At 35.9% G+C, this 21,074-nt stretch overlaps 1 protein-coding gene across 2 annotated transcripts in view; it reads right to left on the bottom strand.

Moving 5' to 3' along the window:
- ASCC3 (activating signal cointegrator 1 complex subunit 3) overlaps nt 1-21,074 on the bottom strand; it is a 270,966-nt gene that overhangs the window by 198,379 nt on the left and 51,513 nt on the right. For both annotated transcript variants that reach the window (XM_086482448.1, XM_086482447.1), the window contains exons 8-9: nt 12,534-12,734; nt 11,940-12,080 (exon numbers count right to left, since the gene is read on the bottom strand). In XM_086482448.1, the coding sequence (XP_086338574.1) occupies nt 11,940-12,080; nt 12,534-12,734 (342 nt within the window). The remainder of the gene's footprint in view (nt 1-11,939; nt 12,081-12,533; nt 12,735-21,074) is intronic.

The following is a 21,074-nucleotide window of genomic DNA, read 5'->3' as shown; positions in this document are numbered from 1 at the left end:
GCATTTGATTATTAAACACAAAGAAGGTTACTCAAAGGCTGTACTAAAATTCTACAGATTATGCAATAACAGCAAGCAAGTAGACATGTAGTACAATAAACCTATTACCTGACTATTTGAAAAATAAGTTACTTCAAATAAAATGTAAATGAATGTCTTAGAGTAGCAATTTTAATTTCTGAAGCGTGGAAGCCTGATTTTAGTAAAATCAAGATGGATTCTGTCATAAATCTAGACATTAATTTAGGTCACAGGCAGCACCTCCAGTTCCTTATAAACGACTACTATTTTTCATTCAAACTGCTACTGTTTGATGATGTATAAGTACTTTTCCCCCCCTGGCAAAATCTTAGCTGTCATAGGCACATATATTAATGGGAGAGCAGTAAATCAGAAGAGCTTCCAACAATCCCACTAGGGTACTGGAAGACATACCAAAAAAAAAAAAAGGAAGTACAGTGCTGAAGGCACAGATCGATAACATCAACCTGAGAAAGCAATGTTGTCCCAGCAACAAAAAGAACAGAAAGAATGCAGACAACTATTCAACCGAGCAATAAGCTTATTAACTGACCCACTGAAAAGCTATCCAGAAATCTCTTATAAACAAACCGTAATTTGTTTCTTAATTGTTTTCATCATCAGAGACAACCAGGAGTCCTACAGGTGAAGTCACAGAGTTTATCGCCTTTATATATAAAGGTTAAAGAATACAGTCAAAAAATCAACATTACAAGCCCCAAATTCCTTCTCTTGTGTTTAACTTTTTTTTTTTCCCCACTTTCTTTACTATTTCCTCAAGATGGTGTAAGGAAGAAACCTGTGTGAAAACCATATACTTCATAAAAATGGCACCCATGGAAAAATTCCTTCCTTGTCTTTAAAGGGTCGAAAAACAGCACTACATTGCCAACTTGTTCCTGAGGTGAGCTGGATGGGCATAGTGACATTACAGAAGAGCGCCCAACCTGGAAGGAAGAGGGCTCCAAGTATTTTCTCCTTTCATAATCAAGTCAATGCAGGTTCACCTAACCCAGATTATGTCTTCATTTCCCTTTTTTTATTCCCTATTTTGGATCTCTGAAGAGGATACTCTCAGAAAAACGACCAGCTTTTTTTTTTCCTCTGCTCATCCACCAAAATGCTTTTGGTATTCCACTTTCTCCCTCCAAAAGCTGAGAAGAATGAATTTAGACCAGCTGAGGACCTAGCCGTTACTGGTTACCAGATGGCTGTCAACCGGGAGTGTACTCATCTTAATGGTTAAGAGACTGACAAGATCATAGCTTTAAAAAAAACAGTATTTCAAATTTTTATATACAATACAGTAGGTATGCGTACAAAAAACTATTCCTTCTGATTTTATTTTAATAGCCTTGCTTTCAGAACTAAACATTAATTAAGAAATACACTTAACATTTACAGGAGAAAAATTTAAAAAGTAAGACAGAAAAAGATATGACACATTCTGTGGAGTCCCATCAAGTCTCACTGCCCCAAAGAAATCCTGGATAGTGTATTTTTCAAACACAATTTGCCCTGAAGACAGCATGGATAATGAAGCAGGGAGCAAGATTTTATTTTTCAGACTGTGAAGACCTCTGAAATGAAGGAAATCCATACGGAGATGACAGTGTGAAATGGAGATGACTTTGGGATAACAGAAATCCTACTACATAAAAAGATTTTGATCTTTCTTGACTCAACCATACACCTTAGCAAACATTTCTGTTCTAAACATCTTAGTATATTTCTCTCATTTGAAAGGTAAGGTTTTTACCTCATTTAAAGGAAGACTCTCCTTTTAAATAGTACATAAGTTTGAAAATTCAGAAGGAAGGAAAATTTCTTTCAGTGAGGTTGTACTACTGAGAAATATTCTGGAAGTTTTCTCAGAAAGAGAGAGGCACGTCTCTCCCTCTTTCTTTTTTTGTATTAGATTTTGATGTCATCTTGATAAATTGTATCTCCCAGTCCAAATGCTGATCAAAAGAGGATATTCTGCTCCTGAAGGCATCGGTGTGCATAGAATTCAGCACTACTTTACATTCTAGGGATATTGGAAGAGGGAATATTAACCAGGCTCAGCTCTTTTGAAACGAATGACCTGAAAAGAGGAAAGCTTTTCTGTATCTGCGAGCTTTATAATCTCTGGATCACTTCTGATGGCCACTGCATGACAGTTTATCTCCTCATACCAAAAAAGATTTGTAGATTTTATTGCACCTAATGTATCTCAAGTTTCTAGAGCAAAGAACCACTCTGTTCCTGGAAGGAAACAGACTGACATGTAAGTCAGCAGTAATACAGGTGTTTTCAACAACTGCAAGTAAAAAGCCAATGACATGTAATTGGAGATGGAGACCATTTACAGAAGACTAACAACAGAGTAAATGTCTACAGGGACGACCAAAATATATCAGAGAAGGAGAAAGAGATTATACAGTGACAGAGCACCAAGGGATGGGAAAACAAAATAGTATCTTGCTTCAAAGGCACTTTAGATTGCATATTTTCTGTAATTTTTCAGTATATGCACTTAACGTATTTTTCACAAAATGCTATGGCAATATGAACCGGACTAAAATTGACAATGTCAATGTAAAGAAAAAAGAGTGTTCTACATTTGTTTTCTGTTAAAATGCAGTACGATAGCCTGAGAATTGTTATTACAAGAGAAATGCTGTTAATATTCTGAAATAAAGAAATTCATAATTCTTGGTCACCGTATGGAAACTTTTCTGTATAAGTATGGTGATGTGCATGGTAAGATGACATCCCTGCATTTAATAAAGGAAAGTGAGAAATAAAGTTCTTACAGATTCCGTTTGATAGACACGTTACTAATCAATAAATTCTGAAGGCTACTTTATTAACAGACAGTTTAGAAACAGAAACATATTTGTGGAAAACAGGGCTTTGAGAGGAATAAGAAATGCAATACTGTTCCATGTTTTAGTTTCACAATGTAACATAATTTCATACATTTTAGCATTATACACATAACCAAAGGCCAACCTACTTGCAATTAAGGGCATCCCACAAAGCCTATGAAATCAGGGAATCATTTCAATTCTTCTCTGGATGGGGGGGTAACTGAAATATGAACTTGTACATTATTTTTGCCTGTGCTGATCATGTACATGTGTCAAATTCTTAGCCATAAATCTGTTTTACTACATTTTTGCATATATTGATTCAATAGCCAGTTTCCAATATCTTCATGTGTATCAAACCAGGCTAGGAGGTCTCTTCAGCACACTATTTAATTAAATTTCATAGTAGTAATGCTTAAGAGCGTTTCTTTAACTGCTCGCTGAAGAACCATCGCCACAGAACATATTAGTGCCTACCAAAACTTATGAAATAGACAGAAAGAATGTTAAGAAAAACAGTGTTAAAAAAATGAACCCACACCTGTTTCTCAAGACATTTCTTTTTTACAAAAAATCCTTTTATTTGGGAGAGCTGGACATTGAAAGTGCCGCATACATAGATTTATGACATCCATCACAATTCAACCTACTTATATGGCTTCAGAGTTAAACAGATAGGTCCAGCAGTCAACATGAAACCCTTAATGTGTAACATGATTTAGTGATAATTCTGTCATCACTAATTTTTTTGCCAATTCCTGAGTGCAAAAAAACCCCTTTGATTTCACTCTCTCATCCTTTATTCCCTTTTCCTATGTAACGTTCTGGTTACACATAAACATAAAAGTGCATGAAATGGGTGAGTAATGTTTATTTAAAAGTAGTATGTAAATGAGTAACTACTGTAAAGAGTCACTACCTCATGTACTTACTATATGCATAAGGTAAATTACTATATATGCATATTCAGCTTCTAACAGTGGGCTTTGTATGTGCATGAAATGGGAAGCACATATATAGCAGGATATCATAGAATATAATGCATTAAAAATTAATAAAATTTATATATTTCCATAGGAAGAGAAAAGTAGCAGGAATTAAGTTTGCTATTTGTTTTTACGTAGAAGCATCTCTATATCTTACTAAAGTGCAGGAAATGAGAAACAGCATATCAGAAAAAGAAAGCTGTAGATGAAACAGAAGGCACCTCAAGTTTATAGCCCTCTTTCGCTTCAAATAGTTTCAGACTTGATTAGTTTTATATTGCAGATAAGAACTTAAGAAAAAAGCATTATTCCATTTTATTAGTATCAGATTCCAATGGGGAATAAAGCCTTCATGACTTAATATCAGAGTCTATCAGCTGACAGAATCTATAAGAGTGATCATCCATATTACTCAAAGGTCCTGATGTCATTTGCCGTTCTCAGAACTACTCGCCCTATTCAGCTCTGATGCTTTTGTGGTCTCTGCTTCACTTCTCACTTCTGCTTTGCCATCACAAGTACAATTAATCAGCTAATCTTGGAGATGTCAAAAGACATTCAGTCCTCCAGGCTATTTCCTCTCCGCGAGAAAAGCATTCTGTTCAGTAATCAGACAAATGTATTTGCGAATGCAAATGCAGCTTACACAAATTCTCTTTTCATTTGCAACACTGGTGTTTTCAAAAACACTATCAGCACTGTTGTATTACTCATGCTCTTCAATAAGAATTGCCCTTTTGTTCAAAACCACTCTTATTTCCAGTATAAATAGGTAGATAAAAAGTTAAAAACACAGATAACCAGCTAATAAAATTTGCAATAATCTAACAAAACATTTATCTTGGATTTAAAATACTAAAAGTAAAATTTCAATGAAAGCAGTAACTTCATTTTAAAAAATCCAAAAACTTAAACTAGCTGTGGTTAGTTGGCCTTGGTGGCTGCCAGATGCCCACCCAGCCACTCTCTCACTTCCACTCCTGAACTGGACAGAGGAAGAGAGAGGGAAAAGCTCATGGGTCAAGATAAAGACTGTGAGGCCATTTACCAATTACTGTCATGGGTAAAACGGACCTGACTTGGGGAAAATTAATCTGATTTATTGCAAATTAAAAATTGAGTACAATAGTGAAGAAACAAAGACAAAACCTAAAACCCTCTTCCTCCTATTCCCTCTTTCTTCCCAGGCTCAACTTCACTGCTCTGTTCCCAACTCCTCCACCTCCCGGGGAACGGGGGTCGAGTCAGTCCATAACCCTTCCTCTCTGCCATTCCTTCCTCGCACTCCAACGTGGGGTCCCTCCCAAAGGACAGTCTTTCACAAACTGCTCCAACATGGGTCCCTTCCATGGGCCACAGTTCCTGCCACGAGCCTGCTCCTGCACGTGCTCTCCGTGGGCCACAGTTTCCTTCAGGGCACCATCCACCTCCTGCGGTGTGGGGTCCTCCCAGAGCTGCAGTGCGGGTGTCAGCACCACCACGGCTTCTGCCATGGGCTGCAAGGGAAACTCTGCTCCGGCAGCTAAAGCACCTCCTCCCTTCCTTCTGCTCTCACCTTGTTCCCTGCAGGGTTGCTTTTCACACTTTTTTCCTCAATACTCTCAACTGCACAGCGTTTTTACCCTTTCTTACATACCCTTTCCCAGAGGTGCCACCAGCCTGGCTGCAGGGCTGCAGTGGTGGTGGGTCCCTTGGAGCCAGCTGAAATGGGCTGTGTCTAGCACCTACAGCTCCCTGCTACAAGCGCCTGGGCACCTCCAAAACAAGCACAACGTGCTTATAAGGTGATGAAAAGACACTCTGCTTAGTTATCGGTGGGGTTTTTTTCCTTAATTGAGATCTTAGAAGTCATTCACATTTTTATGCTGCTCAATGTGTTCAGCACTTGGCAAATGAAAGTGAATCACTTCTCAAATCTAAAGCTTTAAAGGATGGTTTCTTAGCAAAATGTTAAGATAGTTTTTACATAAACTGTGAGCAATGTTAAGAATCAACTCTGAAAGCAACATGATTTTAGCTTACACAGCCTAACGAGCAGAGAATAAATATGACAGCTAGCTGCCCGTTTTCTGACTGACAATACAAGTCAGGTTTAGCAGGACTTTCTTTACCACCACCCACCATCATCACCACCCTTTTTTTTTTTTTGGTTTTAAACTGAGCTGCACGGATAAAACATCTTTCACTCCATGCCTCTGCATATTTCATTGACATAGGACACTACAGCAAACAAACTTAAGCTTTGAATTTGATTTATTTGAAGATCTTGGAATTTTCCAGAGTTGTGAAATTACAAAAGTTTATGAGGAAGGCAGTTTAAAAAATAAAGAACAGGTGAATACTACTCTAGGCTTTCCATTTTCTGTCTGCATTAAGGAGAAATGTTTAGAGGCACTTTCGGTTGAAAGCAGACTAAGGTCAAGTACACTGTTTGCTTCTGATACCCCTTTCTTTAATTGGACATGCAATTAATTTTTATCAAGTCCATGACAGAAAAAAAGACAGAGATATTTGGAGGCCTGCAGAAACCTAGAAGTTTTAGAAATATCTGTTTCTGTGACCCACGTTGATAGGCCCATGTTGACAGGCACCGCCTTGCAGTTCAGTAAATGTATAAACCTCTTTGTGGGCCTTGAAGTACTTTAGTACCATGTAAATGCTACAGAAAATCCAATATTATATTTTAAATGAATAACCTTGCTTTCTGTACAATCAATTTCCTGATCAACATGAACAACAACAAAAATGGAAATAATTCCCTCTACTAAAAAAAAAAATAAAAAAATATATATATATTCCAAGAGAGATACAAAAAAAAAGTATTCAATAGTTCAGAAGTGGCAGAATCAGGACTATTCACACAATAATAGTTTGATTCATTTTCCCATAATATTTATTTAAAAGACAATAAATTTCCTTCTGCTCTCTGAATCTCTTTAACTCCAAGAATATGAGAAGGAAGGAACTGAGATATATAGAGATTTATAGGTTGGAGAAATTAGCCCCCTTTCAAAATTTGACCAGATTTGTTTTCAACTACTACATAATTTTAGCAACACAGAAAGCACTGATAATCTAGCCTTAACACCAAGATATACATGTAGCGAGCAAGGCTCATCATAGTCTGGCAGTCTTCAAGGCAAAGCAAGGGACATAGCACCAATAAAAGAAGTTTGCAGGTCTGAGGCACAAAATAAAGCAAAAACAGGACAGAAAATTTATTTCAACTTCTAAATGTCAGTCTCACTTAAATGTACTTATTTGAATTAGGACGCTAGCTGTTGATAAAGATCGTAGTGCAACATAGCTCATACAAAACTGCTGAGGTACTAGTTTAAGCATCAGGAATATTCACAGTAACTGAAGACGCAATAGAACAGCAAAATAACTTTCCTTAAGAAGAAAATAAAATATCTTTAACAGGATTTTTTTTTAAATTATTTTTAAAGTCTATACAGGTGGAAGAAATGTTGATAAATTTTCACTGTGGATCATAATTTTGTTTCATGCTATGTGTATAGAACATTAAAGAGAAACTATGCTTTGTGATGCTCACTACCTTTAAAAGTTACTAACTGTTAAGGCCAGAAGGCATTTCTGCAACTCGTGACAGGCTACCACTGTTTTGCACAAGTTAAGGCATCATGTTGCTCATCAGCTTGGCTCATCACTGGGCCCAGCACAGGGCAGTGCCTTCAGACTTGGTGATTACATTATAAACTTACACTGCTCCAATCCCAGTTGTATTCTCCATACTTTAAAAAGATAACTATATTACTACTGTATTTGTTGCAAACACAAAGTCAAAGATGACGGATCTGAAAGCCCACAACTTCATTTTGAAGTTGTGTTATACAATTTTCTAGACTGTTTAAAGCAAAGACTCAGTAGCTATATATATATGCACACTCCCATAAGGACAATCACCCAAGTAATCCATTCACTTCTAACAAAACGATTCATGTTACCTCAAGTGCTACGCAGCAAAATGCACAATTTATTACTTATGAATATTTTCCATTTAAACATTAACATACCAAAACCAACTTACCAAACAATAGGTTATGGCTAAAGGATGTTTAATATCATTGTGGTTCAAGTGATGCCTAAGTATCAGTTTCCTAGGTAACAGTATGTCAGTATACAAACATGCTTAGTATAGAGCAGACAGTAAAAACATCAACTACAGGGAAATAGACCTCCTTAGATTGTTTTTTAATGAGAAAAAGAAAGTGAAAAGTTAATGTATCTCTATTTAGACTATGAAAAAGCTTTAATAACTTAAGACAAACTCTCTACAAGAACCAGTACAGTACCTAGGGTTATTTACTTTCGTAACAAGTTTATTTTCTTCTGTTCCCAGGTTCAGTGAAGCACTTAGTCACGTACAAATTATTTAGCAACGGACCCTGAATCTATTCTGTCTGAAACCTTAAAGCGACATGTTAAATATTTACACCTACTCCTTTTCACAAAAACATGAAGGGAAATCGTGTCTAACAGTTTTAACACGCATCCCACATCTTACACTTAGATAAGCAGTAGCTGTGGCTTTCACTGCACAAGATGTGGGGAGCAGGCTAGAAGACTGACTGAAGAGTCAATAAAACAATCATTTTGATTTTCCTTTTTAAGGCAATTTCATTATTGGTAAAATTAGAAATAACTTTTTTGAAAAGCTTAGCTCCTGAAGTCCATGTTGGAACCATAGTACTGTTAATGAATATTCAAAGTATAGTATGGAACAGATGGAAGTAAAATCATCTCGTGTATAATATCATAAAAGTATGGGGCAGCAAGAGATACGGATGCCTTCTGGATGAATATGTATGACAGCATGGAATGCACAGAGAAAGTTACTAAAAAAACTGTAATACAAACCTTTTTAATGGGCATATCTTTCAAAAACTTTTAAAAAATTTTATTCCATCATAAAAGGAACAAAAATTTTAATTACTCATTACTTTTTTTTGGTTAGCCGTTTAATCTTTTAAAGATATTTGTAGAAAAAGTAATAAAGGCAGACTCCACTGTACACTAAGGGTGGATTCCTGAGAAGTGAGACAGCTAGCAATTTCTCAGATAAAGCAATTTTTTCTCATCAGAATAAGCAATAAGAGATACATATAATGATTTATAAAATACATATACTGAAATACACACAGTACAAAGGATGAAGTATGCAGGATGGAAAGGAAGGAGAAAATTATCAGGACTGTCACTGAAGTGCTACTTCTAACTAATACCTGACAATCACCTCATTTTTACATCTTTCATTGTGACTGATTTGATTCACCTGAGGATGAAAACAAAGACGGTGAAAATGTAACTGCTCAGAAAAAAGGCAGAAGACAACTGTCACAGAAGATTTATATCAGGCCTTCAGTTTTCTAGAAGAATCAGCTGAGATCTTTTGAAACAGTGATCCAACCTGAAATGCCTGCATGTACTTCAGTTGATGATCCTACTCCCGCCTTTTACCCCTCACACCCTATACACTATCCTGTGTATTTACATAGTGTGCACGCATCCACCTGCTATAAATTTAATTCTTACAGAAAGAACTGCTTTACTGTTAAACCCAGGCACTTCACCTATTACACTAGTAAAGGCTAGAAAGCAGGGTAATGACTGGCAAAGCAACTCTGAAACTATAAATAATGCAGCAACACATATCAGAGCATTCCTGTCTGAGAAATGTACATGTTAGAGAGGCTGACAACTAAAAGTTTTGAAGCAAGAATCAATTTAATATAGGGTAAAAAGCAACCTGCTTGGACAAGGTGATTTTAGTGCATAGTTGATGAAAGAAAGCTCTGAGTTTTCACAGGAAACAATATATGCAAAGAGCAATAAGCGAGATCCAGCACAAGTAAGTGCCCTTTCCTCAGTTTATAATAAAGCTACATATTTTTTATGCACTTTGATAAGCAGGGATAAAACAAAGCCCACTCTGGGCTCCAGGGTCTGCAAGAACAGCAGCAGCAATTACATCAGTAACTCTTGGATTGGCGTTATCTCTCTCCTCTGCACTTCCTACAATTCTGATTAATCATAACGAAAGACTGACTAGCTACAACAGAAAAAAGAAACAAAATAAATGAATACTTCACAGTCCCAGAATTTTTGGACTTTATATATTTGTCTTTTTTAACCTTTGCAATGTTTTGAGGAGCAAAGAAGCAAAACTATTATTGATGCAAAAGCGGAACTGAAATGAATCAATGCTTTTAATTACAGTTCCTTTGAAAATCTAGGAACTAAGTTTTGGGTCACAAGTAATATAATTGTTTCCAGTTCTCTTCTTCTGGAGACCATTTTTCTTCCACCACCATTTTTCTTCCACCACCATTCCCCCCCCCCCCAAAGTTTAGGAACTACAAATACACTACATTTCAGATTAGTGTTTCCATCCTATGAAGTACATATGAAACTGTAGAAATCCTTTGAAGATGAGTAAGTTTCAGACTAAAAAAACCCAAATTTCAAGCAATGAGATGAGTCCATGGCAGGGAAAAAACCTCATTTTTACCTGGGTCCTCCCCTTGCCATTTCTTCTTTTTTTATATATAAATCTACTTTAGCCTCTTCCCCAAAAGAAAATAAAGAATTATGGTACTAGTGGTATTTTGGACTGAAGCAGACAATCATGATGAAGCAGACAGTGATTACCCACGCTCTCTCACTATTAAAACACCGACTTACTTGTTTATGTGCCCTAGCTCAAAAGTATTGTGAAAACAAAGTAATTTTAAATGATAATCTGGTCTATGTAAATAATTTCAATTATTAAAAGTCCCTATTGAAAAGTCTTTTATTTTGTAGACCCAAATTTTAGGCAGATGGTGTTGCAAAGTAATTCTGATAAAGTATCAGCGATACTGCTGTTATGCATTGATACTGGTTTGTTACTTACTGGTTACCACAGCATTGTGACTGTATGTGTCAACACATATGCATACACGTCTTCTAACGAAGAAGACTGCTATCCAGGACTTCATACTAGATTACCGTCATGGTCGTCTTTATTAATAATTACACACAGACGTCTTCTCTTGTCACGTGAAAAGTTTTCTCTAGTCTTATCACAAAAATGTAAAATACGTCAAAACCAAGACTGGCAAAATATATCTCCTCTGAATCAACAACTACTACAAGTTACATTTATAAATGTTTATATTGCTGACACAACAGTCTTATTCTGTCTTTTGGACGACGCAGGGGGAGGAAGGGCAATTACAAGGAACTTTAAATAAGAACAGACATAAAAGTATCTCAATATTTTGGAGAAATGGTATTTCACTGACACAAACAGCATTTGCCTGAAATAAATGTTACAAGAAGTATCTGCTAAAACAGAAAAATGTCCATCTATGCAATACTATTTATGAGGCTAAAACCGCAAATTTTATTAATTTCTATGAGTGTTCAAATGTTTAACCTAGCAATGTCATACTTTTCCTCATTTGTCCTTAAAAAGGAAAAGTAAGAGCAGCCATTTACAGGAATCCACAGCTTTGTTGACTTTATTTTTTTGATAAAAACAGAAGGTAAGCATTATTTTGACATGTTTGCAATTATGTTGCTACAGCACTCCAAATTTATTTAGAATTTAGCATTTGCAGATCAGACCTTCAACATTTCAAAGATGGTTATTATCAAAGACTGACAAATTTGAAATGACGAATGTTAGCTTCTTGCAAACACATACATAGAACCCTTGGTTTATAATCCTGAAAGTGTAGGGTCACAACCCACTAAGGTTCACAAGCTGGAAATCAAGTAAGATTTTATACAAAGGTTATACGGAAGCAGGACACCGTAGTACTAAGTCTGAATGGGAGAAACCAAAAAGTTTAACGAGCCCATTGCTTAAGATGTTTCAGATGTATTAGTGTTTTAACCACTTTGAATTGAAAGTCGCATTTTGGAACATAACCAGTGTAACTACAGGCTCAGTAATAACATTTCAGCTGCTTCACCAATACTTTTGCAATGTGTTTGTAGAAAAGACCACTGTACCTATGAAGAGGTATGAATACACACACAGAACAGTATTTTAAAATATTAAGCATACCTGCGTTCGCAGAATTTCACCTTTTGACAGCTGCATATCACCAGTCAACTCTTTCACAGTAATGCCCAGTGGTTCCAGGCGCTTGCTGAAGTAATTTGTCATTTCAGCTGCCAAAGCCTTCATTGGAGCAACATACACAATCTGCACCAAAAGGACACTCGCTTGATAAATGAGCAAACCCCACAACGTCGTTTGTTTCATGGCAACCATTACAAATCACAATTTATTGTGAAATATGATGCCAGGCGCTTACAGTGAAAAATCTTAATAGTGATATATGAAAAGTAGTTATCTTTGTTAGGTAAGCGTGCAGCTGTTTAAAGGACAATGGATTTTGTTTATACAGCCTCATCACTTTGAAAATTGGTTCTGCATCAAAGCTAAACGCATAGCTTTTTACTCGTATAATAAGATTTTTAGAACACAAATAAGAATAGCTTTAATGATAATGAAGTAAATCAAAACTAGCTTTATCTTCGACTTGAAAAAGTGTAATGCCCTTGAAAACTTCCTAATTTCATATTCCATGTATAACATATAATGGGCTTTACCTTACAAGTTAAGAAGCTGTTACTTGGTTCATTAAACTCCTACCTTAAACTCATCCTTTTTGATAACACCATGCTGGACATGCTGGCGAATTTCATGAAGGACTGTCAGCATGGCAATGTTAGTCTTCCCAGCTCCAGTGGGGGCACAGATTAGCATGTTCTCATTTGTGTTGTAGGCAGTCTCGAAAACTATAGATTGGATTCGGTTTAGTCTTTTCATGCCTTTAAAAGCAAGTTGTCCAATCTGTTAAAAGAAACAACATGCATATTTTGGATTTATCAGACATTTGTGTGTGTGCGTGTTTCTACACATATTAATCATAAGCAAAAGAACACGTGGTAACAAAACTCAGGATACCTGTTGAAATATACGACTCCAACCCAGCCCTCAAATATTGAATCCACAAGGAAAACAAAATAATAGCAGGATGACATCTGTTAAAATTAGTCAAAATCTTTAGCCACATGCTATTTCAGCATTTAATTTTTTTTTTAAATCAAGACTGTGACCAAAACTAATATACAGTAAAATCATAACCGATTAATAATTAAACATTAGTAAACCAGCAATAGTCAGATTAGAAGAATATATGTCTTTAAATCCAAGATGACACATTATGACTACTCTAATGGAAGAGGCAGCAATACATGGGAACCTGCTGAAGAAACAGATTATTTCAAAAATTATTTATGATTAATTTTGTGCAATGATGTTTAATTATGCAAACACACACACAAATTCATTAACAATCTTCTCTTTGCTTCAGAGGAAATCTCCATTTTGCAATTGTTAACGTTCAGACCTTTCTCCAACAATACTGCAGCCTCCAAAAGGAACATAAAACTTGCACGTGTAGCCCCAAATAAACTTTCAGAATGTTGTCAAAATTAAATTATATCGTTAATACAGGCAATTGTTGCAGTTTAATACATATTTAAATCTTATAAAGTTTGAACCATCAATTATAAAAATAATTTGTTCCTCTTGGTCTCTCTGAGAACTGAGATTTTCACCAAGAAAGAACTGCTGTTGACAGTTACAATTTCTGCATTTGAAGATTCTAACACTTTTGCAACTGAAAACCAGACTCTTAAGACATAAGATTAATTTTCTAATAAACTTCCTTTTTCTTAGTTACTTTTCATGGATATCTAAAAGACACTGCAGAACACAGAATTATATCCTTCCTACAGATTTAATTACCTGCACTGCTTCTACTAACAATCACAAAAAGAATCTTATGATGATTATAGTTTTTATTTCAATTGCGGGAAAATGCAAAAGCACAAATTCACTGTAAAGATCAGTCTTGAAAGCACCTTCTGAAGATCTCCCTTTCCATTACTCGGGCGCTTTAGTTAATTTACAGTCATTTGCTATGGTAATAGCCTCTCCAATACTAATAATATTCCTTCCAGTTCTTTCCAATACTAAGCAAATTCTTTCAGCAGAACCCATTTTATTTCCACCTCAAGTAATGCAAGCTTAGGAATGAGGGTTTCACTGGCTATTCAAATCAAGTATTTTATTTAACTTCACAACAAATAGCACTAGGTCTCTCGTTTTGCTGCAGCTTCTTGGTAGTAGCTTCATGTGAGAGACTGAGATCACATTACAAATTCAGGTTAATACACCATTTTCACAACACATAAAAATGCTCTGCTCCTAAATGTAGAGGAATGATGTACTTAATGACTGGCCAAATGTAGTTGTATTCTAGAAGACTTTAAATATCAAAACCCATCATTCATTGATAGCAAAGTCAATGAAAATAGTATGCAATCAATGCACTACTACTTCTTGAAAAATGTGCTTTTCAATTCAGCCATACCTTTGTCTTAGCAAAGCTTTCAGGTTGAAAAATGCTTGTGCAACATTGAAAAAACAGTTCCATTCAACTCATGGATTCCATTTGTATTTATCGGATTGACACATCTCAAATACATTCAAATACCTATTCTAAACTGTTAAGTGTCTTTGGTGGAAAAAAAAAATAATCTAATGCAAGTACTTCCAGTACTTTTCATCAAGTTTCTTCAATTTTTTTAAGGGGCTGAATTTCAGGATTACAACCGTTTTCACTATTAATTTTCTTTCACAGTTTATTCTGCTTGCAAGATTGCAGGGGGAAAGCTTATTTGTTTTGCACCAAGTTTTGTATACGTAATGCTTACTCGGTGTATCGTCTTCAAAATTAATTTCATCTTCATGAATGAGACTATTATAAAGTGTTAATGGGTTTCCTGGAGACCTGGTAATTACAGTAGTGCTATTAGGGTTCTATGAGCTATTTTTATGGCCTCCTTAGTCATTTTAGGTTTGTAATTTGCCTGATACTTCATTTTGAGATTTCTTGATAGTTCTTTGAAAATGGTTATATTTTTCCTTTTTCCTTCCCGCCCCCCTCCCCCCATCTAATTGGTTTTAGAGGCTATTATAAGTACTGTAAATTTCACACAGTGTTTATAATAAAGGATCTACAGACAGAAACACAAACACAACTGGTGACTACAGAACTGAAGTAACAAAACACTGCATTGCACAACATGTATATTACTTGAGCAGTTTTTAAACAAAAGCAGAAACATAGTTGTCTAAATGAAGTCCATTCAGAAAAGAATGACAGGAATTTTTCACAGTCACATAGTTGAACAAGTATGGCTTTACACACAGAGTCGTGTGATTGTTAATATCCTTAGATAAAGTATGTCTTTAAGTGTTTTCTTAAACTACTGACTGTAGGAATATATTCTTCCAGCTTCTCTTAAAATGGGCAGTGCAAGACAACTTTTTCCTCTATATTTGGAAGAAATTCCATACACTATAGCCCTGGGACAAGCAATTGTTAGCAAAAATAAATAAATATTTAGATAAATAACATCCTGTCTCTTTTCCTATTGGAAAGCAGTAACACCATGGATAAAGACTGACTTGGTAAGCAGCAATAAACAAACAGATGTTCCAGAAGCAGCAGAGGAAGCTGTGTAACAACTTCGAAAAACCAACCTCACCTTGTTTTCTGGAAAGATACTAAGCCTACTGAAATAGGAACATTAAGAGTGGAATAAAGATTAATAAAAAATAAAACCCACAAAGGCCTGGTTAAGAACTGAAAGTGGGGTTTTTTTGATAACGACATTCTGACCAGAATCTAGACTTTCATTCAACACACTAATTAATTTTGAAGAAACCCAAAAGAAAAATGCTCGCACTGACAAATCAATACACAACATTCATAATCACAGTACACACTCAATGCATAACATTCTTTGATAGGTGACTCTGCAGGAACGTAATAAAGATGAAAAAAGCTACAAGAGAAAGCAATTCCAGAGAAAAACACTGTCTTAAGACTTCTTCAAACTAATTCCCCATTTGTTTGAAAAAAAATATTACAGTCTACCCTCCCCCCAAACTTCATTTTATTCCAAATAGTAAGTGCAAGTGCATAATCCAAACCCAGTAGTTCCACCCTTAAAAATCAGTAAGAAAAAAAATGGACAGCGGACAGAAATGCAACAGTATGCACAGAAGTCTACAGTTTGTCAAAGGTACTAGAAGACTTGCTTTTTTAATTTGTCATTTGCACAAACTACCTAGTTTGAAAACTGAAAACAATTTTTTTTTCACTCTGGCATATTATCATCAGTCAAGACTTCTACAGACCAATTCTTTTTCAGATAAACCAGTGAAATCCCTTTTGTTTAAAGGACTGGTAGCACTGGATGGTAGAATCTGTGAGGGTGGCAGAGCACTGGAAGAGGCTGCCCAGAGAGGCTGGAGTCTCCTTCTCTGAAGACATTCAAAACCCGCCTGGACGCTTTCCTGTGTAACCTGCTCTAGGCTAACCTGCTTTGGCGGGGGAGTTGGACCAGATGATCTCCAGAGGTCCCTTCCAACTCCTACCATTCTGTGATTCTGTGAACGAGACGCAAATTCTTCAGGTTTCTATTCCATGGCTGACTTACCCCTAGAATTCTATGCCAACCAAAGGAAATTTAAGCAGAATACAATCTGAGTGCTATTCTCAACAAACACAATTTCATGCCTAAGATGGTGCCACTTTTACATAAGCATGAATAAACATGAAAGACCACTGAGACCAACTTCTTCCACAAACCAGATGACACTCAAGGCAGCTCTGATATGAGTGTATAAAACCTTTATTTTTACTTCAGCAAGCTTTCCAATCCTTTCTCAAGGAATTTACTATTAGAACTAATGCATTTATTAGTAAACAAGATTACACTTAATAAAGATATTCTAAATTAGTTATTTCATTAAAAAGATATTTGTATGTTGGTGTTTTAACAGCAACTTAAAAGTAGAACAAAACTGTTAAAGTCATTAAAATAATATTCATGAGTGAGTCCATACGATTCAGTCTGGAGGCAAGCTGCAGCTCAGAAACACAACTGCTTTAACAACATGGTAGTAACAGTATCTGTTCTAAATAGCTCAGGCCATCAGCACTTTAGACAGAGTTTTAGCCATGCAATTCATTAGCCACACCTTGCAGTTCTACAGAATTTAGTATGATATAGAAGATACTTATTTTTTCCCCAAGGCATAACTGTGAAACCCGCTGTGGTCTATCTACGGTCTATAGCATTCTCCCACACCCAGAACAAAAGGGTGCTAACTATAAGTTCTATCAAAAGCAGAGATCTTTCACTTTCTTTGTCACTTCATGGATTAACACTAGTTGACAGAAACAGCTTGCCAGATGCAATTAACCTCAGTATCACAAATTTTCACTTGGTGGCCCAATTTGCTCTTAAGTCAACTTCAAGGTACAACGCCAGCATTTTAGTAGCAGCTTCTAAATGCAGTATTGGTATGCACAGACACATCATAATATGTTTTATCTAATCTATCCAGTGCAACACTAGAAAAAAAAAAACAACCACCACCCCATATTTAATTCTTAGCAATTTATCAAGAAAATATGTTTGGGTGTTATCTGCCTTAGAATTATCATATTTTATTGACATCTACAGGACATTCTCTTTCTACTCCTCATTCCAAAAGAGATTTTGTCTTGTCCACATTCATTTTTCCAGTTGTCATGTAATACTAGGTAAATTTTCTCACAGTCTGAAATAAATGTTAGTCATCTGTACTCACTTCCATAGCATAAAACTACCTAAAATAAATGTTCTATAATGATGACTTCTTCCGTCGTACTATAACAAAATCATATTACTACCCATTTATCATTAAGATAATCCACTGTACTCATAAACCAAGTTTAAACTTCCAGAATTTTCCATACTCATTGGCTTAATTTTAATGTAGATATATTTTAATTGAAGTACCTTACATATTTCAGGTGTAACAAATCCCATTCTGCAGTCAGTTGTTCTACTGCACTTTCAGTTAAAAGGATAATAGATCTAACTGGTAATAGCATGACTAAGCCATGCTGTTTTACAGAAAACCCATAAAATTCAGGAAATTAAGTCCAGATGTTCCTCGTCCTGACATATAAATAATCTCTAGGTCATCTTTCGCCCTTGCTGTACTTCGGAATGTTGTTGATTAAAACACACATCTATGCACACACACTCATACACACACACAAAAATATATATTTGTATATATATGCATATACACATAAACATTTTAATAATACATTCCCACTATCCCTCCAAATTAGGAACATTTAGTAGCCCCCCTGCTTTCTAGTTACGCCTGTATACACTTAAAGCACATTTTTGCCAGTGTTAATTCTATTTTGTTACTTTAGGTATGCTCAGAAATAAACATAGATGTTATACCTGGGGACTTCCACAGCCTCCCTCTCCTGATGATACTTTTCATATTCTGCTACTTTCATGGAGGTAGTAGCTCATGAGATTTAGAAACAATAAAAAAAATAAAAAGATAGCTATATAAATACCATAAAGGTAATATTATTTTTATATTATCTTAGGAGTACTATTTGAGAATATAATTTCCTACCTGCCCCAAAGACTGAAATGTTGTCTTTCCAAGTGCATATATACTTTTTAAGCAAAGGCTCATAACACGTAAAAGAAACTGCATGATGTTTGGATCTGCTCCATTTAGCACCAAATCGTATCAGTGAGATTTCATTGGACTTAAGGGGACAATTTTTGTAGGCACAACTAGCACACACAAAGATATGAAAATTATACAAGCGTACCAAATAGAGCTTAGGATCGGCTTTGGGCCATAATCAGCATTACAATTTCTTCAAGTACGTACAAATCATGTCTCATCCAAAGTGTAGTACCTGAAGACTTATGTGCTATAAAGGAAGCTTGGAGTAAAACACATTAGACTGATGCAAGTAACAAAAGGCATCAGAGAACCAGCAGCTGGTTTCAAAGCTGTACGCGCTACAAGTTACTAGACTAGAACTAAATGCAATTCTTGCACGGTCTGGTTATCCATGTCACTATTAGTGGCAATCACAGATCACAGAATCATTTAGGTTGGAGACCATCTAGTCCTATGCCCCTGCGCAAAGCAGGATCAACCATACCAGGTGGCCCAGGACTGTGCTGTTGGGTTCTAAGTATCTCCAAGGACGGAGACTCCACAACCTCTCCGGGCAATGTGTACCAGTGTTTGACCACCTCACAGCAAAAAATTACTTTCCCATGTTCTGCTGAAATTTCATGTTTTGTGTCCACTGCCTCTGGTGCTGCCACTGGGCACCACTGCGGAGAGTCGGGCTTCGTCTTTGTTAATCAGTCTCACATCAGGTATTTACTTGTAAGATTCCCCCCGAGCCTCCTCTTCTCCAGCTCTCTCAGCCTCTCCTCACCTGAAAGATGCTCCAGTCCCTTAATTAGATTAAGAAGCCAGAAGAAATTCCTAGAAATGACAGATAATGAACTATAAGGGTGAAATTATACTCTGGCATTCTACAGAAAAAAGAATCACAACCTATGAGACTTTCTTGAATATGTTTTTAATTTGAATTAAACATCATCTTTTAGAAAACTACGGAGTCTTGATTTTTAAAATTATCACCACATTCACTAGTTAATGCAATAGGTATTTAAGTAGCAGTAGCCATCAGGAACCAGGGAAACTTTCATACTTTCAAGTTGTATTAGTGTCATTAAACTCAAACACTTCAAAATTTTTCTGGATTCTGACAGAGAGTTCACAAGAATAAATAAGTACCCTGAGGGGGAAAGGAAAAAAAAAAAGTGTTCATAATCTATGAAAGGATCACCTCTGCTTAAAGCTATCGTAGCACACAAACTATGAAAATTACTATGGTTTTGCTTTATTCAGAATGCTGTTTTAAAATCCTGATTAAACATTTCCCCTCCAGACTTTCAGACTTCATGTTTGCCAAGACACTGAAACTGTTATTTTTCTGACAGTTACCGGTTCTCAGAAATGTGAAAATTCTGAACAGCTCATAACAACAAATGCTTTTCAACAAACAAACTTTCATTAGAGAAGAACCAGCCTCCATCCAGAGGAAGTCCAGAACAGTTCCATTAAAAAACAATTTGCACCAAAATCTAGTAGTATATTAGTCTCCTACTAACTATAGTAACATAGGCACTCTGTGAAAAGGAAAGCCAATCAAAAAAAAAAAAAAAAAAGAAATCAAAGAATAAAACCCCCTCATGTCTGGGTTTTTTTTGTTTTTGGTTTTTTTAACCATCAGTCCTACCATCTGCTCTCTTGAAGAAAGAAGAGAAATCTATGCAAAAGCAAGAAAGCAAGAGTTTTTAGGGAAAATATTTAACTTCATATATGACAGCCAAGAGCTAACATGCCTGAAGTAATTTCAGCAAAAATCCTTTTAAGTCTATAGATACATTGCCACCAACATTATCTAAACTATTCTTTTGACAAACTACACTATACAAACAACTGCAGCAGTCATACCTTTCTGTAGATTTCTGAATTATTCAACCACTTATTGTTTCATTAGAAATACAACATTCAGAAATACTCTTTGGTTCAGTGTATAGATTAAAACCAAAGACTTCTGCATGTGTAGACCCAAAAATCAGTTTGATGGGAATGACGGGAAAGCACCATAGCTCCAAGGCTTTCACTGCTGTGAGTTAAAACACGGGTACAGCTCGGGGAATCTCCTCTCCTCACCAGGAGGATTGTTGTGCTCCTCAGCCTAGTTATAATATGACAAAAGATTATAGACAGAATGATTATACCCTCTGGTGATTTGATTTGAGGAAATGGATAACAGAGTGTTTCAGAAAGATTTTTCCATAAAAGCAACTCTTTCCACAGCACAGCAAACATATATAAATTTTGGCATCCAAACAGACACACAGGCGAGATTCTGATTTCAGTGACACTATTGTAAACTCAAAAGTATCTGGTGTCAAGAGAATTATTCTAGATTATAGCAATGAAATGGAGATCAGAACACAGCCTCCTCTTAAAGCTTTCTGGTGCCATTTGTGAATTACACACAAAAATTACCGTGAAGTAAAGCAGCTAGTAGGAAAATAGCAAAAGGAAAATCGGTGACAGTTGTGGCATTTGCTAATAACATCAGAAGTTAAAATTTTATGAGGACAGAAGGATTTGAGTTTAATTTGCTCACATTTCATCTGT

This window comes from Leptosomus discolor, chromosome 2, assembly GCF_034619465.1.
Source record: "Leptosomus discolor isolate bLepDis1 chromosome 2, bLepDis1.hap2, whole genome shotgun sequence".
In the NCBI taxonomy this organism is placed as follows: domain Eukaryota; kingdom Metazoa; phylum Chordata; class Aves; order Leptosomiformes; family Leptosomidae; genus Leptosomus; species Leptosomus discolor.
This window is presented reverse-complemented; position numbering and strand designations above follow the sequence as displayed.